This window comes from Salminus brasiliensis, chromosome 1 (assembly GCF_030463535.1).
Source record: "Salminus brasiliensis chromosome 1, fSalBra1.hap2, whole genome shotgun sequence".
In the NCBI taxonomy this organism is placed as follows: Eukaryota; Metazoa; Chordata; class Actinopteri; order Characiformes; family Bryconidae; genus Salminus; species Salminus brasiliensis.
Window position 1 is genome coordinate 28333261 of NC_132878.1, and position 20405 is coordinate 28353665.

Sequence of the window (20405 nt, forward strand, 5' to 3'; positions counted from 1 at the left end):
CTGTAATCACAGGTTTGTCTGAGTGTCGCTAATATGTTTAGACAGGGGGTGGAGCCAAAGCTGTTAGCACACCATTTCATCTCACACACACACACACACACACACACACACACACACACACACACACACACACAGACATATAAACACAAACAGGCCAGCGGCTGTAGCCTGGCAGTGTGTTCAGCTGCACTGCAGACTGACTGAGTAGTCTAAAAAGTTCACAGCTGACAGTAGGCTCCAAACAGCAATAGCGGAACCCTGTGTGGAACTACACAGAACCGGCTGTAAAAAGTGGTGCCATACGCTGTGCTGAGGTGGTTCCGGTTACTCCGTCGTTCAGCTCCATGGAGAAGCCGAGTGTTGTGTTTACGGACTAAAGCAAGTCACACCCTGTTCGAAACCACACAGAGTTACCAAACGTCTTGCTGTGTCTTAACAGAGGAGCTGAGAGCTGGGCGTGTGTTTACAGAGATGATATCGGTGACAGTCTAAGTACAGCGTTTGTTAGCAGTGTTAGCCTCGCATCTCCCACTGTAAACTCGAGAAGAAAGAAGATGGACGACTGAATCTCAGGCAGCTGATCAGTCATGTGACTTTGATTAGTTTTACCAAACCGTTCCTTTAATGTCTGTGGCACCCCAGCCAAACACCGCTGAACAAAACAGCAGATCGTCATTATAAGAAACATGGGGAATGATGAAGACGTGTCTGTTTAAACCCTAATTAATTGAAACCCTAATAATTCAGCCATGTCACTCCACTGCTGTGTTCTCTCCACTGGCTTCATGTAGATTCAAAACCCTGACGCTGGCCTACAAAGCCAAGAACGGTCCAGCCCCTCTGTACTTGGCAATGGTCAAAATGGTCAAAAGCCGATCCGCACCAAGAGCCCTTCCAGCTTCAAGTACGTCTCGGCTCGACCCGCCATCCCTCAAAATGGCGGGTCAAGCGTCCAGGCTTTTTTCTGTCCTGGCACCGAAGTGGTGGAACGAGCTTCCCCTGGGTGTCCGAACGGCCGAGTCGCTCGCTGTCTTCAAACGCAGACTGAAGACCCACCTCTTCAGAGAGTACTTGGACGATTAGAGTACTATGGTCACCTTATTGTATTGTGTTTAGTAATGTCTAAAGCTTAGAGGTATCTTTGAATTATTAGTCTATTCTAACTAGCTGAGGTTGTTCTTGGGTAAATAGCAGAGCACTTTGTAAGTCGCTCTGGATAAGAGCGTCTGCTAAATGCCTTAAATGTAAATGTAATTAGATGGGAGTACTGTGAGTTTATTCCTGTCTCTGATCATTTAAGACCCATTTGATTCACGTCTCTGTATTTTTAGAGATGCTGCCTCACACCGGACAAAAATTGTTTGGACGTTCCTGCAAGCTGTATTTAGGGCCAGAGCCCCTATTTCAGAGCTCCTGCAGTGGATATTAAAAAAAAAAACTTCCCAAACCACTAAACAAAAACTGAAAACTACTTTGAGTAAGTAAATGTGCTCCGTCTCCAAACGATGTCATGATCAATGTTATCACGTAGCAAAAAACATGCTAGACAGCGGAATCAGAGAGCTGTTCACTATGGTAACCAGGAAAGCATGAACATCAGCAAATACCGAATTTGACCAAACATTTCCGAACAAAGACAAACAGAAGCGACACACCGACCAAACCTTAGTGTTTGTTCGAGTTCGTCCAATCAGTGTGCTCTTATGGAAAATCTACGTTCCTCTGCTACCCTCTTAGTAAACACAAACAGAACACTGTGACGCAGCCTAGCGGAAAATATTTCAAGCATGTGTTTGTTTGAGCGTGTGTGTGTTAGTGTTTAGCTAAGGCTGCTAATCGATTACCACAGTAGGTCCCTAATGAGCTATTTTATTGATAAAATTGAAAAAAAAAAAACTTAGTTAAGCAAGCATCAACACTGTGCAGAGCTCACAGAGAGATAAAACCATCTTAACTATCTCACACACTTACACACACACACACACACACACACCGAATGGAAGTTCTCCCAGAGGCGAGGCAGAGAGTTTAGTGTTTATCTAAAGAGAGGTGTGTGATCTCTTTTTCTTTTCTCCCTCTCTCTCTTTCTTCTTCTGCTCCTTTGTGTTTGAAAGCTGCAGTGTTTGTGTTTCCCTTCGGCCATGGAAAACAGTCAACAGCAAGGGATTATGGGTAAACCCACAGTAGACAGAGGCAAAAGGGATTCTACAGTAACACACAAACACACACACACACACTGTACTGCCTGTATTTGCAGATTCAGATACAGTAGCTGTACTGTTAGCCTGAGCTTCTGCATCTACGCTGGACACACTACAGCACAGAGAGAACTCTAACTAGCATAGAGATAGAATAACTAGCATGTAGAACAAAAGCTTAGGAACAAAGTACAGCAAACAGAGAGAAATGTATGCAAACATAAACATTAGCACACAGAGAAAAAAACTAGCATAAAGACAGACTAACTAGCATTCACAGAGGAAAAACTAGCATACACAAAAAACTAGCACACAGAGAAAAAAACTAGCATAAAGACAGACTAACTAGCATTCACAGAGGAAAAACTAGTATACAGAGAGAAAAGAACTAGCAAACAGAAAGAACAGAGCTAGCAAATAAAGAGAAATGCTATCATACATTGGGAAATAGTAGCAAACAGAGAAGTGCTAGCTGACAGACATCACAAACTAGCACAAAGACTGCATAAAATAGCATAAAGACAGACTAGCATTCAGAAAACAAAAATAGTACAAAGACAGCCTAGCATATTCAGAGGAAAACTAGCATATTCAGAGGAAAACTAGCATAAAGACAGACTAGCATATTCAGAGGAAAACTAGCATATTCAGAGGAAAACTAGCATAAAGACAGACTAGCATATTCAGAGGAAAACTAGCATAAAGACAGACTAGCATATTCAGAGGAAAACTAGCATATTCAGAGGAAAACTAGCATAAAGACAGACTAGCATATTCAGAGGAAAACTAGCATATTCAGAGGAAAACTAGCATAAAGACAGACTAGCATATTCAGAGGAAAACTAGCATAAAGACAGACTAGCATATTCAGAGGAAAACTAGCATATTCAGAGGAAAACTAGCATAAAGACAGACTAGCATATTCAGAGGAAAACTAGCATAAAGACAGACTAGCATATTCTGAGGACAACTAGCATAAAGACAGGCTGACTAGCATAAATAGACTGAAACTAGCATACAGAGGAAAACTAGCATTAAGACAGATTGACTAGCATAAACAGAGGAAACCTAGCATACAGAGGAAAACTAGCATTAAGACAGATTGACTAGCATAAACAGAGGAAACCTAGCATACAGAGGAAAACTAGCATTAAGACAAACTAGCATACAGAGGAAAACTAGCATTAAGACAGATTGACTAGCATAAACAGAGGAAAACTAGCATACAGAGGAAAACTAGCATACAGAGGTAAACTAGCATTAAGACAAACTAGCATACAGAGGTAAACTAGCATTAAGACAGATAAGTGTAGACATAGAAGAACTAGCATACAGAAATACTAACTAGCATACACAGATCATTAAAGAGCAGCTTAGACTTTCCACAACCAGCTACCAGCAAAAGCTGGACTTGAGCTGGATGACAACGCCATATTAGTAACGAGGGACGAAGGCTGCTGCATAAATATACAAATATACTGTTGTGGTGGAGGTCACCTGTTTATGGGGTGGTGCTACCTCCCTGAGTTTTTGCGGGGTGGGATGTCTGCTAGCATATAGACAGACTAACTAATACACAGAGAGAAACTAGCATACAGACACATGTAGAAGCAGACATAGACCAAGAGCTAGCGCACAGACAGAGACCAAGCTTACAGAGAGATACACAGAGAGAAAACTAGCTCACAGACGCACAACATAATGACAGACGGCTAGCATATAAACAGGATCAGTCGGGTATGAGGCTGTGCGGTGTGAACAGCAGACAGGAGAGAAAAAGCGGCAGGAGAATAAAGCGTGAAGCGGTGTTCTCTCAGTCAGGGTCGAGAGTTAAGAACATTTAAAGCTCAAAGCTCTTCACCGCCTCACACACTTCAACACTTCAATGCTTCACTGCTTCAATGAGAATATACCCACTTTAGACCCTTTACACACTCTCAATGGCCTCATGCTGTGCATGTGTGTGTGTGTGTGTGTGTGTGTGTGTGTGTTGAGAGAGCTTGTCACGCTTTCAGCGACTAAATTCAAGAATAAAGCATCAGAGAAGAGGAGAATCCTGGACTCTGCTTTCATCTAAAGCTGTTCTCAGAGCAGATCCAACAGCAGATGAAGAACAGCAGCGGCACTAGAATGGAGCCCTGCAGCACACCTTGTTCATCAAAAACTGTCTCGAGATCAGTCTTAGCAAACTTCTGAAACCTTCATACAGGAGAGCAAATCTAAAACCGAGACACAGAAGCCCCCTCATGCTGTTTTCAAGCGGTCTCGGTTTTATTGGAAAAAATAAGTTTCCCTCCAGGGGGTACCATGAATACGTCCTTCAACGTTGGACGACGCAGTCATGCACACTGAAAGTTTTCACTGTAGCTGAACAGTCATGGAAAGAAGAGATCATTCAAGATATAATGTAATGTAATAATAAACTAGAAAAATGTATTTCCTGAAGAAAAAAAATGCAAGTGGCTGCCGAGTGTAGTTGCCGTGGTAAGTGGTCTCTGGTTAGATGGGTGTCTAGGGTGTCTCAGGAGGTTTGTAGTTTATAAGGTTTTCAGGCGTGTTTAGTAGTTGTTAAGTGGTTCCTATGTAAGGTACTTGCTTTGGTGTTAAAACTAGTTGCTATGTCACATCTGATGGTTGCTAAGATGTCACTTTATGGTTGCTGTGGTAACCTGGTTGTTAAAATATTATGGTAAGTGATTGCAAGGGTCTTCTTAAGTGGTTGCAAGGGTGTTGCCTTTTGATTCTGATGACATAGGGGGCACACAAACTTTTGCCCACTTATAAAGTTATATATTGACTCAGGGTTTAGATCATTAGCAACTCTTGACTGTGTGTGTGTGTGTGTGTGTGAAACTGAGGCAGTGTGTGAGTGGCTGTGTGGAACAGTGTGAATGTAAAACAATCAATAAAACGTATGTATTTGTAGATTTAGATCAGTATTCATAACACACACACACACACAGGTTCAAATGTTTATTCCATTATTGACAGACAAAAACAATCAAACACACACACACACACACACAATACAGCCAAATGCACTTGTTCTCACATAAGGTAGTGTGTGTATCTGTGGCTGCACTCCAGTATGGCGTGTTGAGTAGAGCTGACTGTAGGAATGGTCATGCATGGAGGGAGTCACATAATACTGTGTTTGTATGCTCAACACACACACACACACACACACACACATCTATGTCAGAGCAGTACAGCATAACACTGAAAACGCAAAAAACAACAGTGAAACGCTACTGACTCACCACCAACTACTGACCTTCTATTTATACACATGAGAGAGGAAGAGAGGAGAGAGAGAGAGAGAGAGAGAGAGAGAGAGAGAGAGAAAGAGAGAGAGAGAAAGAGATTAGAGGGAGAGAGAGAGAACGAGAGAGAGAGTGAGCAGGAGAGAGAGAAAAGAGAGAGGGGGGGCAGAGTGAGAGAGAGAAGAGAGGAGAGAGGGGGAAGAGAGAGATGAGAGGAGAGGGAGAGAGAGAGAACGAGAGGGAGAGTGAGCAGGAGAGAGAGGGAGAGTGAGCAGGTGAGAGAGGGAATAGAGGAAAGAGAAAGAGTGAGCAGGCAAAAGAGAGAAAAGAGAGAGGGGGGGCAGAGTGAGAGAGGGAAGAGAGGAGAGAGGGGAAAGAGAGAGATGAGAGGAGAAAAAGAGAAAGAGTGAGCAGGAGAGAGAGAGAGAGAGAGAGACAGAGAGTGAGAGCACATGGTTTGAATATGACTCGCCCCATTTTCTTCTGTTGAATCTGATGACCACAAATGCTTGCGCAAAAGGCAACTGGCAAAACATGCACACACACAAACACACACACGCACATACTGTGTTGATCGAGCTTTAGGAATTTTCAGCACCACCGAATCAAACGTCTGAGTAGGTGCATGTAGGATTCTGACCCTGTGTTGGTTTCGGAAAACCCTGGTTCTATCAAAGAAATCAGCGAAAGCCCGATATTATCCTGCTGTAGAATCCATCTTCTTTTCATCTTTAGCTTTTTTTTTTTGTTACAGATAATTAAATCCATTCCTTCTCTGCCAGTGAAATGCTCTCTGTACCACTGGCTGCAACACAAGCCCAAAGCATGACTAATGCACCCACATGCTTAACAGTTAGAGAGTTGTTCATTTCATGAAATTCTGTAACCCTGTTCTCCTAACATACCTTTATTGTAACATACGTTCAGTCGACAGGACTTCCTAAAAGCACCAATAGGCTTGTTAGATCTTCCTTTTTTTTTAAGTGCTGACACTGGATTTTGTGGTGAGGATGCAGGTAAAGCACAGTATTCTTCTGATGACTCTTCCATTAAGGTTATATTTGTTCAGGTGCCACTGCACAGTAGAGCAGTGCACCACCACTCCGGAGTCTGCTATACCTCCCTTAAGGCCTTGGTCTGATATAGAACTTAAGAACCCTTGAGGAATCCTTTCTCCTAAGGAGTGTTTAGTCTTTGTAAAAAGTGTTCTTATTCTAATGGTTGGGCCATAATGGTTCTACATAGAACCCCTGGAGAAACCCTACTTTAAGAGTATAGACCTCTAACTGATCTACTGTGATCACGTGAATAATGTCAAAGTTCTGTAGGTGTGTTTTGATTGACAGAGCTTTAATTTAAAAGTTACTTTTTCCCCTCAGAATGAGAGCAAACGGAGCACTAATGCAGAAACTACGACATTTCCCTTTAAGAGCGGGACAACACTGAGTGTGTGTGTGTGTGTGTGTGTTTAGGTCTTGCTGTTCTACCTATTGAAACTGTGACAGAGTTAATCTCCTCGCTGTCACTGCCGATTAGAAGAGCATTGATCACACACACACACACACACACACAGACACACATTTATTCTCTCTGTACTCAGTGTGTGTGTGTGTGTGTGTGTGTGTGAGATACTATTCAAGGCTGTATGAGGAGTTACACTCTTTAAAAAAAATGATCGATTTAACACAGTGTGTGTCTGTGTGTGTGTGAGAGAGAGTGTGTTTGTGTGCACTACAGCCAGTCAACTCCACTGTTTTCTTTACGGGTCAATAATTCCTTCCCGGGATGCCCTAATCTCTCTTTAACACACACACACACACACACACATCTCCAACAGCCGTTATCTCCGCCATCAAATTGCACACATACACACACACCTGTTCAATCTGTGACCGTTTGCTCACACTGACCCGATTTTCTGTCTGCGGGTCAGAGGTTCTTTATTGTTGTGCATGATGTCACTAACAAGCTGTTAAAGGCCGTTAGCAGAGCCACGCCCTTTAAAACAGCACAATCACATTCCAGTCATTTCAGCATGACTGTAGAAAGAAACGCTGCTTATGGAACCAACACATGTTCTCCTGTGGTAGCACTGGAACGTTACACACACAGTTCCAGTCGAACGGATTTCAGTCGGACTGAATGATCATACATAGTGAATGAAGCTGTTTGTTTGAATGAATACAGTTTGTGTATAGCACAGATGTGGGATGCAACCTTTGCTAAGTCAGTTTGTGCTGCTAGAGCTGCCCTGACCGACTGTAAGTGATGTTACTGTGAAATAAAAGAGGCTCAGCCATGAACATGCATTCCAACTAGAGAAGCACGACTGCAATTTTCTTGGCCGATTCTGATTATAAACGGTCGTACCGTGTCCTATTTTAATTGACATCATACACAAACATAGAAATGATCACATACATTTAAATGACTTTAATGTATAATTTCCTCAATCTCAAAGAAAGTACAGTAGAGTTTTGGCCAAACTTCTGGCTTGGAACTGGCTTTTAGTAGGTTGAATGCGTGCTGTGGCACAAGCTTAAACTATTCAGACAACACTGTAGCACCCGTAACACTGCTACAACGGTAACATCGCTACAACCATAACACCGTTACAGCGTTTGTATTGTATATCGTGGGCTCAGGCAATGTATCAAGTTTCTAAAGCCTCTATCCTCAACTACAGAAACTGGCTGGTCATCCAGTGCTATGAGCCATTTGCTCGTCTTTACTTTGGTCTTTTCATTGCTGAAGAAGAATAGCAGAGGCTGTTATTGCACTCTAGCTAGCTTTAGCGTATTAGGCAGAGTGATGGTGTTTGATGGTGTCTTAAAAATGTGTTGCTTCAAATATTTTGGCAGTTGTTCCTCCATGACTTACTGGGGCCTTGCAGATATTGCAAATAGCGAGCTTGTTTTGAGACAGATCAGTGCATTTTAAATGGCACTGTAAGAAACTCCTTACATCATGATTTGAGGGCTGATTTCCTGCCTCAGGTTTAAGATAGCTTGCCATTTTTGATGGGCCCTTGAATTCTGAATTGCGACTTTTACAGGAGAATGTCATTTAACTTGGGTTGTCCTTCAAACGTCTTGCTGCCATACTTTAGACTTTTTCCTTTTTCTGAGACATGGTTATGCTATAGCTAGCCTAGTTTACCAACCACTCCACCCAAGGATATGCCTCTCCTATCAGGTAATCACCAGCAATCACAGACATTCAGGGGACTGCCTTAGAAATGTGTTGTATTTTGTTTCAGTTAGGATCATTTCAATCAGTCGATTCATCATGAAATGTTCAAACAGTATAAAGAGCAGCTGGAGTTTTTCAATGATGTAAAAACAATTGAACCAAGAAATGGAGTTATGAGGTTTTGATGTGACAGTGCTGATATATTGACCAATATATTCACGCACATGTACAGTGATCTGATAAAGTCTGTGTAATTTCAGGGTGTCACCAGTAACTCTTATCTGAGCCACAACGCACACTGTACCTTACAGAAATACACACTCCCACATCATTGGGCGTGTGATGATGTGTTATCATTACTGTAATAAATTACACAACAATACTGTTTTCCCGGTGAATGATGAGTACGGCTGTATGTCAATGTGTTGTTGATGGTGTAATTGTAACACACAGTCCTACATGTGGGACATTAATAATGTGAGGCCTTTCGGACATGACTGTATGATCAATATGTCTAGAACACTGAACTTCTGCATGGATCACTGCATGGACAGATTTAGACTAGAGATGGACCGCTCTGTATTTTTGGGGCTGATACTAAATGAGGGCAGGGCTGGATGCCACATTCACCTTTCTAGGGCAACTTGGCTTCTGTAATGTTCAATACATCGCCTCTCAAGATGAAATGTGGTTTACTCTTTCATCTAGTGGCTGAATGACTTACACAGAGCTACACAGCAACTAACAAAATATGGATCATATGATCTGATCAGCTTTGAGGATTGGTTGAATTATCACCCGATGACTGATTGCATGGTTGGGCTGAAAATCGCCTGATACCGATTTATAGCTGATCGATCCGTCCATCTCTGACTTAGACCAATTGGAAAGAGCCTGTTAACAACAACAACAGCCAGTGTTTAGTTGTCTGCATAGCACCAATGAGCTGATTGGATGGCAGCCCATTATGACATCATCTTATTTTATTACTTTTGCTTCCTCCATAAATAGTTTGTTTTTACAGTCTCGTATAGGTCCTTAATCTTTTTTTATTACATACAGGAATGCTCATTGTGTGATTTATCTACTTTACTAAACACTGTTTTTGAACCATATAGAAACCTTTTTCCTTAGACCATAGAACCAATTTCAGCTGAAAAAAAGGTTTAAAGAACCTTCACATGAACAAAAACAGCTCTAATAAGAACGGGAAAAGGGTGCTTTCATCCATAAGTGTAGTGGAACCCTTTTTGGTGCCATACAGAACCAATTTTAAAGGTGTCTTAAAGGAAATGCTGACAGAAGCTTTCCCTTGTATATGAAGAACGATTATAACCAGGCAAAGCCGCTCTCTCTTGAAGAATGAATGGAAAGGTTCTACAGCAATTTAAGAGTTTTTCCTAGAACCTTTACGTTATGTGGACTTTAAAACACTCGCCCATCTCGTATACACAAAGAACCATCTCTTGGAGGGTTTTGTAGAAAACCCCAAGCTCAGAAGAGCCACTTATCTAAGACAACTTTATTTGTATGGACAGGCAGATTATATACACGGTGTGTGCCCTTAAATTAAGAGGTTCTTGAAGGGTTCTTTAGCAAAAGCAGTGGTTCTATATGGAGTCACAATGACTTAAAGTATTGAATGGCCCTGTGTTTTTCTCCATAACCGTGCTGTATACAGCCCTCTTTGCTAAGAGCATAGTTACAGTCCGTAATCCCACAACTAGGAGCTGTTTATTCAAACACACACACACACACACACACACACACATAGTAGTGTGTATTACATGTGATCTTGATCTAATGAGTGACAGATTTTCCGTCTGTGCAGTTTCGGTTTAGTAAAGCCAAAGATTCTACATAGAACCAGGACAACATGTGGATGCTTATATGGTTCTTTGCTGTGGTGAAAAAGCATTTGTGGTTCTATGTGGAACCTTTTAAAGAACAGCTGTATATAGCACCAAGAAGAAACTACCATTTCTAAGGACTAATTAATAAACGCTTGCTGCTCAGAATCAGGAACAGACAGTAAGAGGGTGAAATTGGGACTACAGTAAATGTAGGGGTAAAATGTGGGTAATTTGAACTGAAGTGCTGATTTGCTGCAGTGCAGTGAGTTAATCTGAGCGAACGCTGGATTAATGATCAGCTTTATTCTCATAATCTTTAATCTCTGCTCTAAAGTGATAATGGCTTCTCTCTCTCTCTCTCTCTCTCTTTCTCTCTCTCTCTCTGTCACACACACACATAGCTGTTTTCACATGTTTAATTGCAGTCTCTCCCTCAGTGTGTCAGTCTAACACTGCTGTCCATATCTATATTTGTTTGTTTGTTTGTTTGTTTGTTTATTCTGTGTGTTTTTTTTACCATCAAAAAACTTTTCCGGCCGACTTCCTTCTCCTTCAGGAACACTACAGTCCTGCTTGCATAAATAATTCAACAAACAAATAAATAAATAAGCACAACACTTGACTATTTACGTCAGTTGCTATTTAAATTGTTGAAACCCTATTAACCATGTTCTAACCATGTCTCTTGCTCGCTCTCTCTCTTGCTTTCTCTCTCCCTTCCCTAAACGGCAGGTTAACATATTATACTTTTCTTCCTAGAAAAAATGTGTGTTTGCATTCTACATTCCATAAATACAAATTAGCATGTGCACACACACACACACACACACACACTAACACAAATAATTTTAGTTATGTTATAACTTATACACGTTATTAAGTGTTATTTTCTATGGAGGTCCAAATCAGACTTGAATATACTGGGTGTAGTATTCATGTATGTATGTGCGTGGGGGTTCAAAGCTTTCCAGCATAGCGACCCTTGTGCCTTCTAGAAATGAGGACAAGCTTAAAATCGATACCGATAGTTCATCAACAACATGCTCATCAAATACACACACTCTGTTAGTCCGGACTCGACCAAAAAGAGTTTTACAGTGAGGGCATAGTTCCACTTTTTCCTAAATTAGGGGTGTTCAGTATGGTTACATGTATTTAAAGATATTTTCACGATACACAATATTTAGTGCAATACACAGGATTGCAGACAAAATGCATCAGTAGTGACAGATTCTTAAAAGCTACTGTTTAATTACTCTCCCGTACTGAGTTCAGGGATTTTATTCAAAATCTGCTGCACTTCATCTCATTAAACACCCCTACTTACACTCTCTGGAACGAAAAGTGAGAATCATTAGTACTATACAAAAACCTTTTCATTAGTATCTAGAACTTCCTTTTCAGTACTATATAAACCATCAGTTCCTATACAAAACTTTTCATTAGTATCTAGAACTCCCTTTTCAACACTACATAAAACCATCAGTCTTATACAAAAACTTTTTGTAGTATCTAGAACTCCCTTTTCAGTACTACATAAAACCATCAGTCCTAAACAAAAACTTTTTCATTAGTATCTAGAAATCCCTTTTCAACACTACTTAAAACCATCAGTCCTATACAAAAACTTTTCATTAGTATCTAGAACTCCCTTTTCAACACTACATAAAACCATCAGTCCTATACAAAAACTTTTTCATTAGTATCTAGAACTCCCTTTTCAGTACTACATAAAACCATCAGTCCTATACAAAAACTTTTTCATTAGTATCTAGAACTCCCTTTTCAACACTACATAAAACCAGTCCTATATTTAAAAATTTAGAACTATATTGGATACATATTGGTATTGGATAATTAGGCCGATCCACTGAACCGATTCTTTCACTTTAATATGATGGTGTGAGACTGCACTAAATGTGCAAATAAATAAATGACAAATGGCAATTTAGTACATTTATATCTACGTGTTAATTGGTTATATTATATAAAGTAATGATTAAGTCAATGCCTGGTGGAGAGGTGTACGGTTTAATAATACGGTTTAAAAATATATCGACCAATATGCAAAGTTTATGTAGCAGTATCGGAACTGAAAAAGCCGGATCGGTACATCCCTAATATAGAGATCTAGATACTTATCATTTATAAATATATCAGTATCTAGTATCTAGATATCTATATAGTAGTAAAAGGTTAAAAGTTCTAGATACTATTTTTGCATAATTTAAACTACTTTTTAAAAGTGTGTAAGTTACTATTATGGATACTTTTATTTGTACATATTAATATTTACATATTATTTTTAGTTATCTTATGCTATATTCCATTGAAACAAGGTTTTCAAATCAGTTCCATGTGAATGGAATGTGTTACACAAACACTCAACCTGTGTAAGGGGTTTACTGTTACACAACTGGTTTGTGTGAAACTGCTGTTCATATCAGAATTAAATGTCCCACATTTCTTCAGGGACGTTTCAGTTAGATTTTAGCACAATTTCACTTAAGTCACTCTAATAGATGGTATCCGCACTTCTGTTGGAGTGTGTAAGAAATGTTCATCATTAAACAACATTGCTGGTCTGAATGTATTACCTCATTAAACTCGGCGTATCTGCGGAGTGTGTGTTTCTGTAGGGTGGGATGCCTGAATGGTTAAAGTGCCCCGGGTTTAGAGTGTGAAAAGGGCTTCAAATACACACTTACACTTCAATAACACACACATTCACACTAAGATACACCCACTTATACACATCTACACAGTGTCCTTTTACAATCTCCTTCACACACACTCACAACACACTCTTAGGCTTACTGATTTGTCAGATGCTCTAAAGTGGAGGCTCTTCAACACACACACACACACACACACACACACACACTGACAGTTCAGCAGGATAAGCAAACAAACATTAAGGGGCTTAGGAAAACAGTCCAACTGGTGTAAAACCACACACTGCTGTTTTATCACCTGCTCTGATCCACGCACACACACACACACACACACACACATACATTCCAATTCTCCCACCCTGAAGTGTTCTCAATCTGAGGGAACAGATTCCAATTTAAACCAGTGTTCGCTCACACACGTTCCACTACACACACTCCTTAGACCCATCTGATTATGTCCCACTCCGCCCGACAGCAAGCTGATACACATGAAGTTTAATACTTATTTAATATTCATATATTATATTTATATACCAAGTGTTACTATTAGACAGATCAAAAGATAAATAAAGGGACACTCAGCACAGAATTAGTCATGATCCTAAATAATTCATAATTAATATTTACTGAATAACTGAATAATTCATTATAGTTTTTTAATAGTATACAACTTTCATCTACAAATTTCATAGTAGATACAGAACAATTTAAAGCGACTGCTGAATATTTTTTAGAAGAATAATTCATAGTGGATCCTTAATAATTCATAGTGGATACTGAAAGATGTTTAGTAGATACTGAATTTATTTGAGATACTGAATAATTTATAATAGATACAGATTATTAATATTGGAAACTGAATACTGAATCGGATATGGAAAAGATGGAATCATTCACAGTCTATACTAAACAATTTTCTAGAGATACTGACTAATCCATAGAAGACACTGAATAATAGATACTGAATCATTTTTAGTGAATACTGAATAATTAATAGTAGATACTAAATAATTAACAGAAGACAGAACAATTCACAGTACATACTAAACAATTTATTAGATGCTGAATAATTCATAGTGGATACTGAATCATTTATAGTAGATACTGAATAATTCATAGAAGACTAAATAATTCACAGTAGATACTAAACAATTAGAGATACTAAATGATTCATAATAGTTACTGAATAATTCATAGCGGATACTAAGTCATTTATAGAAGATACTGAATAATTAATGTCAGAATCTAAATAATCTCTAGATGGTACTGCAGTTTAAAGGGTTTAGTCATAGAAAGCATTTTAAACAGCAATAAGCAAGTAGAAACGATGAGGTCAGTTTTGCAGGCACAGTAATCTGAGATAATTTCTTAGATAACATCTCCCATAAATTTCTTCATCCAGGCGTTCGTTAAAACCCTGCATCCCTATTTCAATCAAAATGTTTGTTTAAGTTGGTTTATTTGAAGTACGTGTTGTTCAGCTGCTCTTATGGTTTCCACTCTGAGTGTGTGTGTGTGTAAGTGTATGTGAGTATGTTTTACGGGCTTAAGCTAAAGCGGGACCGTAGACGCCTTAATTAAAATATTCCCCTCTAGTTTTCTAGGAGAAATCAGAAGCATGTGTTGGACCCCGGCATGCCCCAGCGATCAGCACTCCGCCCGGGATAAACACTCAGACCGAGACGGAAAAACACCACGCGGACATAAAGCCTGGGAACGTTCTCAGCTCAGCTCCTATTACTGAAGTTTAGCTACACTATTAAACTCTAATTGCATAATTACATATTCAATTACGGCCATGTGCAAAAATGTGCGCACCCCTGTTTAAAGTACTTGCGTTGATGAACAGGAAACAAATTTGAGTATTTTTCTGCCCAATTCAGACAGCGTTTCTATTTATTTGCTGAATTTAATACATTGGAAAAAAATACATATCCGCCATAAGTTTTCTGCATGTTTTTATATATATGTCCAACTTTAACTTTTTTCCAGTCTTTTGTGTACAGTGTATACTTTTGAGCAGATCTCTGTAAAGGTTCTGTCTGCTTAAATAAAAAGGTGGAGAGTTCTTCAAGGATTATTTTGTAAAGACATAAAATCTATTTAAAACTCAAAGAACTCCCTGAATGCTGAAACTGTCTTCGGTCTGGTTAAATGGTTCCTCCCTGTGACGGAAACCCCCTGGTCCTTTAACCGATGGCTTATTTCTGAGTTTTGATTTTAAGACCTAGTATTCAGCAACTGCTGGTAAACCTAATGTAAAGCTTATGTCATTTGGGACAGTGAATTGAAGTGTGCGCGCCCATACAGGGGCATAGTAAATACTAAATAGGGTCCAGTACCATTTTGAGGTCGCTGTAAATCATATTCGTCATTTTATTTACTGAAGGCGTTTTATTATATTAGCACATTATTTTCCTAAATGTAAGAAATAATGATTAAAACAAGCAAAGTTATATTTTGTAACGTCATAAATATCTTACAACAGTCTCAAAAGGGGAAAGAGGTGTTATGTGATATTTACATAAAACATTCTAATAAAACTACCCGTCTAAAAGATTATCAATGGTTTAATATGTGTTAATTGGTGGTTATTAATTAGGTCATAAACGCTATGTCATAATACATGAATACACGCAGTCATATCACAAATATAAAAGGCAAATGTGGTCTGAGATGCCAAACAGTGAGCCTATATTCATCTTTGCTGTTCTTGCTGGTTCCTTTACTTACTGTGTGTTCTCTATCAGTCAGCGTTAAACTTCTCAGCTGCAGCAGAGATCTGTCAGGCGATCACGACTATTGAACTCCGATCAGGATTCAGCTCTTTTAATCAGAAATAATCATTTTTGACTTTCTCCATTCTGTTTTCTGGATTCGTTTGATGTTTTGGGGCATCTAAGATGTATTAAATTAATTTTTCCAATAAACAGCAAAAACACAATGTTGTGGAGTGTAAAACACCACGTCACCATTAGTTTAGGAGTTACACCCGTTAACACCAAACAGTGCTGCAAATGTGGAGGTAAATAACACTGCGTGGAGCAGAGGGAGTGAACGTAGTCACTTCATAGGTTAATGTAGGTCTAATGAGAAAAGCTCCTGTTGGTGTTACAATGTAGAAAGTTATGAAGAGATCTCTGCTGCAGCTGAGAGGTAGAACACTGACTGATGGAGAAGCCACAGTAAGCTCTGAGCTTTAACAGTGTGGCTGAATGTGGGCTCGCTATTTGAAAAGCAACAGGACACTTTTACGTGGGACAACCGCTTACTAATTAATAACCATAAATAAGCATACTTTAACCATTCATAAGACCTTTATATACAGATAATTTACCAGTGATAAATCAACACTGTTAGAGTCAAATGAACACTGCTGGTGTTACATCTGTTAAAACAGTGCTGATGTAGCACTGCTAGATTGGCTGTATAAGAATGGTCTTATTTTATAAAGTAAGATATTCCACGAATACGGATATTTCAACTAGCCGCAAGATGATTTGTACTTGCTTACACGATCAATAATACACTGTAGCTATTAAGCTAAAATCTTGCATCTCCAAAATGCCAACTTAACAAGAGAAGGAAAATACTCACAATATAAAGAAAAACTGCCAGATTTGACTTATGATAACAAGTAAAAAAAAAATGGGGGGGGGGGGGGCACAAATTGTGGCGGACAACATTTACACAAAGAATTTCGATTAAAGGTGAAGGAGGAAAATGAAGCTGAGAACATGGCACAGGTAAACTAAACAGTAACTCTCCCTCAGACTCAGATCATGATCCAGGATCATAACAGTATCTTGATCTTGGACAGGCAGTGATGTGGGACGGAGTGAAGGTTTACAGTCTGCATTTTCCACACAGTTTCTCCACTCGCTTCAGTCAAACTACCCGTCAGAAATAATTCAATAAAATAGCAGCAGGATTTTGATGTTGCCGGGGAAAATAGAGACCCTCTACATAAAAAAACAACAAAAAAAATCTACAAAACAGCGACTTTACCGTAATCTTAGCTGTAAGTTAACCCCTTAGGCAGTCTATGGCCTACCGGCAGGCCAAACGTGTTATTACAGACTTCTATTAACAAAGAATAGCCCCCCCAGGTCGTACAGAAGCCCCCGTCATTACTGAGTAATACACCTTAGTGTGTAATAAGCCTTTCTGAGTTAAGAGGTTAATGTAATAAGATTAAACAGCGGAGAAGTTCAGTAGGCCCGTCCCCCGTCCAGTCATTAACACTCTAAAGAGTAGCCAGCGATTTTCAAAAGGGTCAAAAACAATACAATAAAAATCAGAAAAACAGAGACACTGTGTTTTGCTCTGTGATTTAATAAAGTACAGAATTCTTAAATGTTCAAAGCTGGGTTTCCTAAAAGCGCCTCGGCCCCAAAGTGATTTTTAAATAGTCAAGCCAGCATCGCATTGAACACACACACACTCTCTCTACCCATTAAGGTGATCTTAGGTGCTGATTGTTTATGGGGTGTGTTTTGAGTCCCTTGTTCAGCACAAAGAGGTGGGGCCTTTCTTTCTGTCCCTACACACCTGACCCAGGTAAGCCAGGTACAGGTGAGCCAGAGCCGACCACAGTCAGAGTGAGTGTGTGTTCAGTAAATGTGTGTGTTTGTGCTTTAGAGGGTTCACTAACCTGTCTTATACACACAGAGACAACACATGCCTTAGTACTGAGGTATAAGAGGAGCGACACACACATACACACTAGACACCGGACACACATACTGAGTAATATTGACCACAGCTGCCATTGTCTCCTTCTCTTTTTCGCTCTTTCTGTATTTCTCATTTCGCTCTCTCGCTCACTCTCTCGCTCACCTGTCTTTCTCTTCTTTGGGGCTTTTTCACTTTTTCCTTCACTTATTTCACTCTTTTTTCACTCTCATGTCTCTTCTTTTACTCACTCTCGCTCTTTTCTTTCACCTCAATGCGTTTTCCCGCTTTCTCTTCTATCTCTTCTTTCCTAGCTTTCGCTTATTTTGCTTTTTCTTTCTCTTCACTTTCTCCTGTTTCTCAGTGTTTCTCTCTTTTTTCTTCCTATTTTTCTTTCCTTCTCTTCTCTTTCTCTCTCTCTCTTTCTATGGTCTTTCTTATCAACTCCCTCTCTTTTTTTCTTTGTCATTCTTCCTCTCTTTCTCTTTTGTCTCTCTCTCTCTCTCTCTTCTCTCTTGTTCTCTCTCTGAGTGTCCATAGACCATGTCATGCTAACACACACACACACATACACACACACTTTCTCCCTCTCTCTCACACACACATACACACTTATACACCCACACACCCCTGAACACTTTCCTTTCTCTCCCGCATACACACAATACACTTATTTTTTATTTTATTTTTTTTTTTTTGCAATGTTGGCCTTTAACGTGTCACACACACACACACATGGCACGCATGCTCTTCACAGTGGTCACACACACAAACACACATTCGCAATACACATTCACTTACACACAGTCACACACAGTCTCACCTGCTATTTTGTGTGCTCCACTCCACCGGCTCCAGTATTTTGGCCTCCAGCAACGCGAGGCTGCAGATGAGTGCGAGCGCGCAGCAGCAGCAGTGCAGCACGCGCCGCCCCGCCGCTCCCATCTCCCCCTCACACACACACACACACCATCCCCTCCGTGCCCTGTGGATGTGTGCGTGTGCGCGTCCGTATGCGCGTGCAGTCCAGTCTAGCGAGCTCGTGCGAGTGCAAATAAATAAATAAAGAAAGAAAGAAACTAAAAAAGAGGTCAAAAAATAATAGTAGCAGGAACAAACACCGAGTCCAGGTGAGGATCCGCCGCGTTGCTATGGCACCCGGACCCCGGCCGCCACGTGCGGGCCGGTGACGCGGAGTGAAGCTCCCGAGCTTCTGCGCAGCTCACGAGACTTTTAACGGCCCTCTAAAGAAGGAGAAACAGCCGCTGTGGCAAAAGTGCAACGCAAATAAACAAACCAAACAACGTGTAAACACGCAAACGAAAAACGAAACGCGCGAGACTCTGCTCGCCTAGCGAAAACTTAATAAATCAGAACTCACACGCGCGCGCGAGGAAACGCAACAGCGCTACGAAACTGGTAGCGCGCGCCTGACAGTCCGTGATTCCATCGGTGACGTGAAAGCAGGCAGTTGGTGATAACACTGACGTTCATTAAAAACGCAAACATACAGCGATGTAAATCCGTCAAGAAGACGTTGGAGACTACAGCGCGTGCCTTGAGGAGAGGAATTCCATCAGTGACGTAACAGTCAAGCCGAACAAACAAACAAACGTGTCAAAGAAATCCGTTTTTTGTTTTTTAAAAAAAAAAAACGTCCGTTAAACGTCCGTTACTTTTGAAACGTTTAGAAACTCCAGCATTCCATGCGCGGGCTCAGTCCAACACACACGGAGAAAGAGAGAGACTTCCAGCCGCTCCGCGCGCTCCGTGTGACGCGCGCTGCTAGGAGACGCGGCGTTCTGAGCTCGTTCTCAGCGCGAGCAGCACGGCCACGCCTCCGCGCCCTGCCCCTTCGGTCACAAGCCACCAATCCGAGCGCGGCCAGCGTGACACGTCACTGCCCTCAACCCCGCCTCACAGAAGTTCTCCGCTCTCAGCTCATGAACACACACCTCCAGACTCGAGTTTGTGGCACTTTTTCTCATTTTATCGCTTTTAATCTTACAGTAATCGCCTAATATCAACTGTACCACACATGGTTATTCACTGCATCCCTTCAAACGTTTGACAAATGTTGTTTGTAACCTGTTGGCAGAGTAAATAACTACAGCGCCTTCCTAGCAAGCGGCTTGTTTACGTTAGCCGGCAGTTCAGGTCTTATAGGTGCTCTTTAAGGCGTATTTTAAGCCTCGTCTACGTGCTTATGAAGGCGAGCCGCGGCTTCAGAGCAGCAGGGGCAATTTAGAAGTGTTAAATCTGGGAGAAGTAGGGCTTCTCTAGGTGTGTTCGGTTTGGAGCTGTTGTTCCGTAGACGCTACTGCCCTCTATCGGCGGCGCAGACAGTGAGATAGCAAAGTACATCAACTCCAGAGTGTACTTTTCTAAAATAAACACAAATCGGTTGCAAATACACCACAGTCGCTGAAGTTAAGGCGCTAAACGTCTTGTACACTGCGGACAACTAGCACATACTAAACCTGCATGTGTGTGTTGTCGTGTTTATTTGCTCTGCTCGTGTTTTCTACCGGATTAACTTGTCTTTTCTTT

At 40.6% G+C, this 20405-nt stretch overlaps 1 protein-coding gene across 1 annotated transcript in view; it reads right to left on the reverse strand.

The window, feature by feature from the left end:
* efnb1 (ephrin-B1) overlaps positions 1 to 19640 on the reverse strand; it is a 53068-nt gene extending 33428 nt beyond the window's left edge. Inside the window, exon 1 of the mRNA XM_072676633.1 lies at positions 18679 to 19640. Coding sequence (XP_072532734.1) covers positions 18679 to 18800 — 122 coding nt within the window. The 5' untranslated portion in view covers positions 18801 to 19640. The remainder of the gene's footprint in view (positions 1 to 18678) is intronic.
* Between the last annotated feature and the right edge of the window lie 765 nt (positions 19641 to 20405).